The sequence below is a fragment of the Colobus angolensis genome, unplaced genomic scaffold (assembly GCF_000951035.1).
Source record: "Colobus angolensis palliatus isolate OR3802 unplaced genomic scaffold, Cang.pa_1.0 Scaffold50, whole genome shotgun sequence".
NCBI classification, from domain to species: Eukaryota; Metazoa; Chordata; class Mammalia; order Primates; family Cercopithecidae; genus Colobus; species Colobus angolensis.
In genome coordinates, this window is record NW_012118488.1 from 1,013,424 (window position 1) to 1,024,680 (window position 11,257).

The 11,257-nt window shown below is 56.0% G+C and overlaps 1 protein-coding gene across 1 annotated transcript in view; it reads left to right on the forward strand.

Moving 5' to 3' along the window:
- SRCIN1 (SRC kinase signaling inhibitor 1) overlaps window positions 1–11,257 on the forward strand; it is a 74,460-nt gene that overhangs the window by 81 nt on the left and 63,122 nt on the right. The window contains exon 2 of the mRNA XM_011960006.1: window positions 5–213. Coding sequence (XP_011815396.1) covers window positions 90–213 — 124 coding nt within the window. The 5' untranslated portion in view covers window positions 5–89. The remainder of the gene's footprint in view (window positions 1–4; window positions 214–11,257) is intronic.

Genomic DNA, 11,257 nt, shown 5'->3' on the forward strand with positions numbered 1-11,257 from the left:
ACAGGCCGGGTGCCTCCGCAGCTCGGCTCTCAGGGCCCGGCGGGGCGTGTGAGGCTGCTGGTGCGCGCCCCCCAGCCCCACGCCTCCCCATGCAGCCCTGGCAGTGCCTCCGGCGCTTTGCCCTGGCCTGGTGGGAGAGGACGGCGGAGGGCAGAGCCCGCTCTCCCAGGGAGGAGCCTGGACCGAGGGACCCTGGGGGCCGAGGGGAGCCAGGTGAGCAGGAGCGGGGAAGTGTGCAAGGAGGGGAATCTTCCCAGCCCCTCTCCTCAAATGTTGTGGGACAAGAAGGTCCTGCAGCACCCCAACTTTAAGGAAAGTGGGCTCCCCGAGCTGGGATTGGGGGTTTCTGGCAGCAGCCTTTCAAAAGGAGATGGAGGAGCTGCTGTCTGTTTTGGGGAAGGGAGAAACAGGTGAGGCTTGGGAATGAGGGAAGCTGATCAGACTTCCAGGTTTGTGGACCTGAATGCTCCTTTGGGTGGGGTTTGAGCACTTTTTGGGGGTCGTCAGGATACCTTCTTCCCGACTCTTGGTATCTTGGTCTGCGTGACCTTGAGCCAACTGCTTTGCTGTCTAATTCCGTGCCTCAGTTTATCTTATTCCCGTCCCTTTCCCTCTTGTTGGTCTTTAAAAAATTGATGATGCATTTGATGGAGATTGTGAGGCTGTCACCACTGGTGGCAGCTATGATGGTGGTGGTTTCTGGTGTGGTTGTATGTGGGGAGCAGCTATGGTGCATTTGAGGGGTTTTGCTGGTTCTGGTTGGTGATGGGCCACTCCGCACAGGTGTCAGGGACACGGAAAGGGACATTCACACAGGAAGGAGTTCTCCAGGCAAGCTGAGAGTTGCTGGGGACAGAGACTTAGCTAGTGGTCTGGGGTAGAAGCAAGGGATGGGGTGAGGGCTCTGGGCATAAGGGGAGGGATTCCAATAATAAGATCCACCACCACTACCCCCCACCCCGCCATCCCCACCCAGACCGCCTGGCACCCAGGCACCATTGGCAGCAAGTGCAAAGGCTTTGCCCTGGCTTCCTGCCACCCTGCCTTGGGGACAAGAGGGTCTTTGTCCAGTCCCCCCCACAACAATTCTTGCTCCTTCCGCCCTTTCCACGATGGCTGGTTCTCTGTGATGACCCTCAAGGCTGGGATGGAGGCACAAATCCCCCTTCTGGCTCCCACTCTCTGTGCCCTGGAGCTCTATCTGCAAAAGGCAACTGTGGTCCTCGGGGAGTGCTGAGTGGAGGGGGATACTCCACTAGGGGAAGGGTCGCTAGAATGAGCCTCTCAAAGAGCTACCCCCACCTCAGGCTTTCCCCTGCCCCTGTACTTGCCTCCTTGCCTAATGCAGAGGGTCTGGGGTCTCTGTGGCCTGATCCCTGCTGGGTTCCTGGCGTCTTAAAGATGTGCAGAGTACTGGGTTGGGCACTGGGATGCAGGGCCTCTCTGATGCGCTCTCCCTGTCTCTCCGTCTCTCTCTTTCTCTCTCTCTCCCTCTTCCCTGTCTCTCTCCCTCTTCCCTCTCTCGCCAGGGACCCACCCTGGAAAAAGGGTGTAATTAGAACCATTGATTCCTTCTTTGGCTGTGGGCATCGACAGTGTGGTCAGAGCTAGAGGGTGGGGGTGGCATGGCTGCCGTCTGCCCATGCCAACCTTGGCATTCTCTGCCAAAACCCCAGCCCTGGAAGTGCTTGGGAGGGAGGGGGCTGGGCTCTTTGAAGTACCCAGTTTGTTGAGCCCCCACCCCCACCCCAGGTTAGGTTTTGGGGAAAGAAGGGAGACAGTGTTGAGGATTTGAACGGAGGGAGCTGAGTTTGGGGCTCAAGGAAGAACAGTTCATGGCGTCTGTCACCCTGGGTAGCGGGGCCCGGGGCACATGAAGAGGCAGATGTGGTGGGGGGCGCTCCTGCAAAGGGGCCTGTGGGTGTTGGGCAGGCAGGGAGTTCAGGGGAAGGATCCAGGGCTTGCCATAAAAGCTGCTCTTTCGAGGAATCCCAAGCATTTATCTCCTCCAAGCCCTGGCAAGGAGATCGGTTTTCTTCCTTCATTTATGTCCTTGAGGCCCAGAGAGGGACAGAGACTGCCTCAGAGGCCCAGCAGACTTAAGTCTAGCTTTAAGCCTGGTTTCCTGACCTAGGGACCCCTGCTTGGATACAAGCTGCTGAGGGTGAGGCTCCTGGTAGCCGAGGCTCTGGACTCTAGGATTTGTGGGGGGTGGGGGACAGGTTGTGCCCCCCAAGTCCTGGCTGCCTGCTGTGGGTGGGCTGGTGCAGGTGCAGGCTTCAATGAGGCACTTAGATGCTCTTTGAAGAATCCCTCATTGGCTTCCTAGGGCCCATTTGAGCAAAGATAATAAAAATCTGGCCGTCAGCGGGTTTGAGGGCTGTACTCGCTTCCCCTTCTTTCATTCCAAGCTCTGAGAAGCGGAGATGAAGGCTTCGGATTCGGCTGGGAAGCAGTGCCTGCCCCGAGGGAGGAAGGGAGGGAGGCAGTGAAGGAGGGAGGACTGAGTTCCTGGCAGCCAGGGGAGTTTCTGGGGAGGTGGGCAGAGGGGCAGGGGCATGGTCCCTAACTCCTGCCAAGCAGCCTAGAACCTCGGGGTCAGGGTTCCTCTACCCGATACCTGGGCTCCAGAGTGCTCCCCTGGATGCCCTCAGTCTTCGCCCCTCCCCCATCTCCCCTCTGTGCCTTTCCGTCTCCCCAGTCCTCCCCTGCCGCTCCCTGCCCCTCAATTTCTCCTGTGCTGCCCTTCCTGCTGTCTCTCTCTCTCTAACCCTGTCTCCCTGTCTCTTCTTCTGCCTCTTCCTTCCTCCCTCTGACCGCCCCTCCCATTGTCTGCCGCCCCTTCCTTTCTCCAGCTCTGGCCTTGCTTTCGAGGACTGTCTGGAAGGTTGAGAAGCCAAGTTGGGGGCGGGGAAGTGTCCTTAGAAGGGATGGGCCTGGGTTAACTATTATGGTCTGTCAGGTGCCATAATTGTCAGAGTCCAGGAAGGGCTGTTGAGCACTTAGGGATGTGTGTGTGTGTGTGTGTGTGTGTGTGTATGTGTTGAGGGCACCATCCCCCTCCCCACACCACAGCGGGCACCTTGCCCTGACATTGGGCTTTTCCTCCCCTGCCTCAAACACCCCAGGTTCCCTGCTCTTCTCCCCTGCCCCTCAGATTTCTCTTTGCCTACCTCCGGCCTCCTGCCCCTCCACCCATCGGCCCCCCAGGTGCTATGCTGCCCTTGCACTGCCCCTCATACCCACCAGACCATCTCCAGGTGCAGAGACGGTAAGGGAGGCATCCAAGAAGCCTCTCAGCTCCATCTCCCACCCATGTCTCTGATGGGCCTGCCTGGAGCCCCATCCACTCCCTGGGACCCCTTTGCCATGTTGTAAACCCCCCAGCAGAAAGACAAGACCCTGGTGGAAAAAGCACTGCACTAAGTCGGGAGAGCTCATTCTTATCCTTCCTCAGTGCCCAGATGTCTGCGTGACCTTGAGCAAGTCCCTTCCCAGCGCGGGCCTCTTTCCTCACCTGTGAAATGAGGGGGCGTGGGCTGGCTGATCTCCAAGGTCTCTTGTGACATTCCAGCGGTGTTGTGTCTCTCTTCTGGGTGATTTACATATGCTTTGCATATATTAATGGTGCCTGCTTGAAGGGGGAGGGTGCCGCCCACACCCGGCCCAGAGTCCCACCCACCATTCCAACTCCCCTTGCCCATTGGCCCATGCTTTTGCTGCTCCGATTTCCCAGAGGGGTGAAAGCTGGGCCTGAACATTCCCTGGGGAGGTGAGTCTGGCCCCTATGTTCCAGCCAGGCTGGGGGCAGGGTGGGGGGATGACTGTAGTGGAGGGGACCCCTGCCCTCAGCATTCCTGCTGCAAAAGGTCAAAACAGAGAAGCCATGTGGTGGGTGAATTCACCAAAGTTGCCTGTGGCTAGAATAGGGGGTGCAAAACCCCACGGAGGCCTGACCCTGCAGCCCATCAGAGGGACTTGAGGCTGAGGGGCTCAAGTCCCCCTCAGAGGGGCTTGAGGCTGTGCACCCTCCCAGGGCCTGCTAGCCCTCTGCTGGGAGCTTAGCCAGGTGTCAGAGCTCCTCCTCTGGCTTCACTTCCCAGGCTCAACCCATGGCAAATCCTGCCCTTGTGCCCCTGCCTGCTTTTGCCCATTCCCCTGGGCTCTATGGATGTGTATGCTGAAACCTGAGCCTCAGAGATGGTTACTGAGAAGGACTAGGTCATTCATTGCCTCTCTGGGCCCTCTTAGCTACCACACAGAAGTTGGGGCCCAGACCGCCTGCAGGGGTCATGGACATTATGAGGGAGGAGAACCTGCCACCCCAGTCCTGCCCCTACCTCCAGCAGCCCCACCTGACCTCTTGGGGACCTCCCGCAGAGCCTCCTTGCATGCCTTGGTTCCTTTTACTTACATATCTCCCCACTCCTGGGGCAGGGCTGGGTAAAGGTTGATAGCCTGGAGAAGATCATGTAGGCCACTGAGTCATGAGAAGAGTCTCTGAAGACAGGAACAAAAATGCCACCAAGAAGGACTGGGCCAGGGGAAATGCAGCAGGAGAGATCAAGGTTAGACTTAGCCTTAAGGAAGGACCGTCCCAGGGGACAGATTCGTTTCTGATCCTGGAATTTTTGTGAAGATTAAATGAAACAACAGATGAAAACATCTCGTACAGTGCCGGACATATAATAAACGATCAATTTCTTGTTGGGATAATAAACAATCAATTATGATGGGATAGGTGACAGACATCTCTGAACCCAGAGAAGATAATAATCCTTAGAGAAGTCTAAGCCTGAGACTTAGTTAGGATTTTGCAGAGGATGAGGACTTGGAGGGGCAATTCCTAGAAAAGCTGTTTCCCCCATACCCAGGCTGCTGCTCCCTCATCCCACCCTTCGGGCCCCACGCATGCACTGGGCTTGGGGCCCAGCCACCCAGGGACACCCTGCCCTCATCCTGTCTGCTGGGGGTGGGCAAACAGAAGGGTGTGGAGGCTGGAAACCTGCTTTTCTGCCCCTGCCTCCATCTCTGCATAGGACAGCTTGAGAGGAAGCAGGCCCACGCTGTAGTAGGAGGAATCAAGGTTAGATAGGAAGATAAACCTCCTAGCATGTGGCCACTCCAGGATGGGAGGCTCTGGTGGTATTTTTGCATCTTTCACCTCAATGACAGTGGTCTGTGAGCACCCGTAGACTAGTGTTGGACCTAGGGGCAGGGGACTGCTCAGCATGACCTTTCACATGACCTTTGGGCATCCTGAGGAGTGTGGCTGGTGTGGTTGCCAGAGTGCAGGGGGGCCTGCTGGGGAGGGATCCAGTGCTGCGGGAGAGGGAGAAGAGGAGGAGACAGAGAGAAGCTGCTCCTCTGTTCCTTAGGGCAAAGAGGTAAATTGTAAAGAACAAGCATTGTGCTGGAGTCAGCTTGCCTGTCTCCCCTACTGCTGTGTGACCTTGGCAATTTAGTTGCCCTCTCTGGTCTTCAGTGTCCTTGGTATAAGAAAAGAGGGTGGGACTAGAGGACCTTCAAGCTCCCTTCCAGCGCTCCCAGGGTCTCTCTACCTCCTCTCCCTTGGATAATATTGCTTTGCCACATGGAGGGTGGGAAGACTGTTTCCCAGCTTCAGCTAAGAAAAAAAAATGGAGATTTGGCCCAAGAGAATATTGGAATACATACACATGTACGCACGTACACACACACACACACACACACACACACACACACACTCATGCCTTACAGACAGCCCCCCTCCTGTTCCGAAGGCACACCTTGCCTACATCTGCCCTCACAGCCCAGGGGATGGAGAAGGGAGTGGCTAAAGGATTCAGCTGTCCTCTGAATTCTAAACTCACTGTTTTCCTCCCACCCCAGCTGAACTGGCTGTGCCACATTCCATTCCATTTGGGGACAATAATCCAGTTCGGGTTTTCTTCCACAAGGCACTTCAAGCTGGTGGCTCAGCTCCCCCACAGCCTTATCCTGGCTCCCGGTAGCCTCCGCCACCTGCCTCGGTTGCCTGTATGTCCTGGTGTGGAATAACCCAAGACTGGAAGGGAGTTGGGTTTTTCTCACCTCTGCAAACACACGCATTCCAGGGCACTGGCTTCTTTTCCATTCCAGCTGGCAGAGCATGCTGGAGACCCCAGACCCAGGGGCCCACAGAGGGGCCCCCAGACTCAGCTTATAGAGAGACCCCAGACCCAGAGACCCCACAGAAAGAGCCTAGCTGTTTCTGTTTGTGCAGAGCTGGGGAGATCGCCAGGGCACATGTTCTGCAGTCTCCCCTCACCCCTAGGATGCATGATAATTGCATACGCAGCAGACGTCACTCCAGGCACCAGCCTCTGCTTCTTATGGGAAGAATGAACGACCCCAGCTCATTGGGAAGGCCTTCCATGGCTCCTTGAAGCCCTTGGGATGGGCCTTGCTGTCTTCTCTCCTGGGCCGTCCCCTGCCTATTCCACCCCACCCAGTGACCAGGCTGGCCTGATGAGTCCCCCATTCTTGTCCCCAGCCCCCTTATCCATGGAAAGTTAGGGCTCTGTGGAAAGGTAAGGGCTGTGGGGACTGCCGCAGACTCTCACTTTGTCCACCCCAGAACTTCTGGGCTCTCTTCTACCTGGGCACCATGGGAACTTCCGGTTGGTAAAACGAGAAGGGGCTTGTGTGGGGCTTCCTGGAGCTTCTTCTCTCCTGGAAGTGGGAGGGGCAGGAAGGGGCTCTTAGAGAGGCAGATGTCACCTAAAGATGAAGCTCAGGAAATCCCGGACCCGCCTGTCTCCTCAACCTGATGGCTCACTCCAATCCTGGTCCACTGGCAGCCTCAGGTTAGAACAGTCTGCCTCCCACTCTTAGGACAGGACAGAGACAGAAGAGAAATCTTCTACCTTGCTGCCCATAGGAGATAATTTCTGCTGGAGCATCCAAAAGAAAGAGGTTAGACTTTAGGCAGAACTTCCCAGAGGCCTCCAAAAGGAAGACAGCCAACGACTGGGGAGGGTGGATAGGAGACAGTTTAGCTCCTGGGTCAAGAGCTCAGGGTCTGCAGTCAGACAGCTCTGGGCTGCAATTGCAGCGCTGACAGTCATTCGCTGTGTGGTTTGGGGCAAGTTGCTTCACTCTCTGAAGCTCAGCTTCCGTCTCTGTAGATCGAGGGCATAACAGTGGCTTCCTCACAGAGTGGGTAGTAGGATTATATGAGGTAATTTAGGCAGAGTTCCTGGCACATAGTAGACATTCAATAAATAGTCACATCTTTATCTTCCTCCTCTTCCTGTGTCTGACTGAATGATTGAATAGAGTCCACCCTCCACTGAGGAAAGGGCATACATAAGAAGCCTCTTTAGATTTTTCTAAGACCCAGATCCTCAACTCAGCCTGTCTGGGGCTGGGCCCCTGGAGCTGCCACTAAGGGCTGGTGGTAAGAAGGAAGCTGGAGCTCCTGAGCCTTCGCTTCTGTGCCTCCCACTGCCTCATCCAGGAAGCCCTCTGGGGCTAGACACATTAGTGAGCATTCTTAATATTTTCTCCCAGTCCGTGTACCAACAGCTGTTTCTCCCTGGGATGTCGACGTTTTAGGTAATCGGTGGGAAAATTGGAACCATGAGATTGGCAGGGGGCTCTGAGAATGCTTGTAGCCAGACGTGTTGTGGGTATAGATGAGTCTGAGCCAGCCAAGGGAGGGCTGTGCCTGAGTAGGTGCGGGCCACAGTGTCTCCAGGCAGGAAAGGTCTTACTGCTGCATGCCTCAGGGTAAAAGGCTAATCGGTATTGCAGCATGAGGGAGGTGGAGTAGGTTTAGAAAGGACTTCCCTGCAGGGCGGGGCATGGTGGACAGCTGCAGGGGACCCTGCCGTGGCAGGCTGAGGGTTGGGGGTGCGGAGGCAGTAGCTAAGTGAAGGACTTCAGGCAGGTCGGTGCTCCTAGCACAGTGTGAACCTGTGAGTGCCTTTTGGGTGGGAAATGCCTGTCTCCTCTAATGCAGGCAGGGGAAGCGGGGCTATCTCAGGGTTAGTGGGGACTGGAGCAGATGGGGGTCTCTTAGGCTGGGGAGAGGGTTGTCACCAGGGCAATTATGGCAAGCCTCTCTGACCCTGAAGCCATCAACCTTCCAGAATGGCATAACCTTGCATGAGGGAGGCAGGCGGGCTATCATTTGTGGTCTAGGTTGGGCACCCCAGTAAAGCATCTCCCCCTGTTTCTGGGAGGAGAACCAGGCGTGGCTTGTTGGCTGTCTGTCCTGGGAACCCAGTTCTGGGGACCCTATGTTTTCTGTGTTGTCCTGCTGTTCGTCCCCCTGTCTGTCTCGCACCAGTGTCTCTACCCCCTCAGTCCCTGCTCTTCCTATGACACCCAATCTCTATCCTGTCTGTCCTGGGGGGCCCCAAAGGGAGAGCTCCTAAGGCTCTGCCTTGCTCTGTACCTGCTTCACCTCCCCCAACCTCATGGCCTACGGCCCATGGCCCTGCCCCTGCCCCGGCCCACTTTGGGAGCCCCTGCCCCGACCCCTCCTCTCTCCAGCTCCTCTGCTGCAGCCGGGCCTTTCTGGGCATTCATTCACGACTTTCCTCCTTTCCTGTCCCTCACCCAGGGCTCCAGCGTGCGGCGGGAGGGAAGCCTCCAGGACTCTGTTCCCTCTGTTTAAAGTCTCCAGGTTAGTAAGCCAGGAGGAGGGAGGCCCCCCACGATTCCCCCTCCCGCCAGCTCTCTGTAGTCAGATGCTCCTCCCCAGCCTGGAGGGCCAGAAATGGGGAGGGGGCTGTCCCTGGTGGGCCCAGCCTTTGCCAGGGGAGGGGGCAGCCGATACCTGACTCTGGGGAGGGAACTTTGGCTGGTAGAGAACATGTCTGTATGTGCACGTGTGTGCATGTCAGTGAGTGTGCGTGTACAAGCACGCGTGCATGTACATGTGTGTGCGGGCTGCAAAGCCACCATGTGAGCTAGGGCTGGGGTGAAGAGAAGAGGCGGGAATCCTCTGCCGAGGGGGCTTGTGGTCTGGGGAGAGGGATCAGGAGCAAGGGGGCACCCCTTATGGGGGGATGTCCATGTTCCAGCGATGCCCAGAGGGTGGGGGATGGGAGAAGATGGGACCGTTTTGTTTAGCTTACAGTCACATGCAAACTTGTGATCTCATTTCGTTTATTCAATTGTTTGCTTGTTCATCCATTCATCCATTTATTCAATAAAGACTTACTAAAGGCCAGGCGCGGTGGCTCACGACTGTAATCCCAGCACTTTGGGAGGCCGAGACGGGTGGATCACGAGGTCAGGAGTTCGAGACTGGCCTGGCCAACATGGTGAAACCCTATTTCTACTAAAAATACAAAAATTAGCCTGGTGTGGTGGCAGGCACCTGTAATCCCAGCTACTCAGGAAGCTGAGGCAGGAGAATTGCTTGAACCCAGGAAACAGAGGTTGCTGTAAGCTGAGATTGTGCCACTGCACTCCAGCCTAGGTAACAGAGCAAGACTCTATCTTGGGGGTGGGGGGAGAAGACTTATTGAACACTTTCCCTGTGCCAGGCACTGGACTAGGCTCAGAGTCTAACAGCAACCAAGGCAGATAGGTTCCTGGATGCTTTGCTTAATTGTTGAGCAAGTAGAGGTTGAAGAGTTGGAAGATTTCCTGGCTGTGGGGGCTTGTCCTCTGTCTATCTGCCCCTGCTCCCCCTGCTGGCAGCTCTTTTGTAACTTTATGTCCCTGTGGAGTGGCCCCTCATAATGTGACCCTGCCAAGCAAGCAGTTACTTGGCCTCCAAGTCCCTGGTGACCTTGATGACTAAGGGTAACATTAGGCTGCTCCTGAGGCTGCTTCAGAGGACATCAAAGAGCCCGGCTGGAGGAGGGTGTATGGGCGGGGGAAGCCATCCCTGCCCCCAAATCTGGGCCCAGGACCAGCAGCCTGGAGCACTGGACTTGAGAGTCAGCCTGCCCTGGGTTCAAACCCCCACTTCAGCCATTTCCTAGGTGTGTGAGCCTGGACGAGCCACTTTCCCTCTCTGAGCCTCAGTGTTTGTGCCTATAAAGTGGTACAAGAACACCTCCCAGGCAGCATTGTTGAGAAGAGTAAAGAAAAAGTAGTGATGGGCCCAGACTTGGCCCACAGCAGGCGCTGCCTAATTGCAGGTGCCCTTTGCATCCCCACCTACTGCCCAGGGTTGGGCAGGCTGCACCCTGGGTCCTATCTGGGTGCTGCCCTACCTTCTTAGGAGAGGGGCTATTTTCAGGTTCCATGTCCTCCAGCCCTTCTCCAGTTCTCTGAACTGCTATTCAGCCACAATCTAGGTGGGCAGCTGGGGGAGGCAGCTCTCCTTGCCACTGTGGCTGCTGCCGCCTTGATGGCTTTTTAATAACTTTGCTCTGAGACAATCTGCAGAGCGCTCGTTTGTCTGCCTCTTAATTAAAATTACCGTTTTCCTAAAAGAGCAACGACACTGCTCCCCTCCCTCCCCCATCCTCGGCTGCTGCCGGGAGAAGCCAGGAGAACGCGGAGAGACTTGAAATTGGAGCCCTTTTCCTCCTTGCTTGAGTGAGTTACCCGCTTCTCCACACAAACAGCAGAGGGGCCAAGGCTCAGCCTGCGGGGTGGGCTCAGGGGCAGTGAACCAGGCAGAGGGGGCCGGGGCAAGGGCCTCTGAGATCTGAATGTTCTTCTGTTTCACCCACCCTTTTCTGGAATACCCCCAGTGATGGGAAGCTCAGTACCTTACAAGACTTACTTTCTACCTCTGCAAAAAGGTGAAGCAGCCCCTGTCCTGGCTTTATCAGCCAGAGTGGAATCAGACGTGGATGGCTTTTGAAAGAGTGCTGTGAAGGATTATTGAAATGCCTATTGAGGGTGTAGGGGGTGGGAGTCGGGAGGAGGCCACCATGGTAGTGGACACCGGGGTCAGTCCCTCACTGTTGATTCTGGTTTTGGTTAGAAGAGACCTGTGCTCCCTCTGTGGGCTTTCAGGGGATGGGGCTCATTTAGTCATTGCTGAGTTTTGAGAAAAAAAACATCACTGGTAATAATGAAAACACTGATGGCCAGTATTTATCGGGTGCTTCCTCGGAGCCAGATGCTGGATTGTGCACTGTACAAGCGTTAGTTCATTTCACCCTCACAACTGTCCTGTGAGCTCACTGCTGCTGACTGTTTTGTGGGGGAAGAGACAGACAGACCTGAGGGGTTAAGTAGCATGCCTGAGGTCAGAGAGAGAGTCCCAGTCTCTAACAGGGCAGCCTCAGCCCTACACCCTCCCTTCCACCCCTCGCCC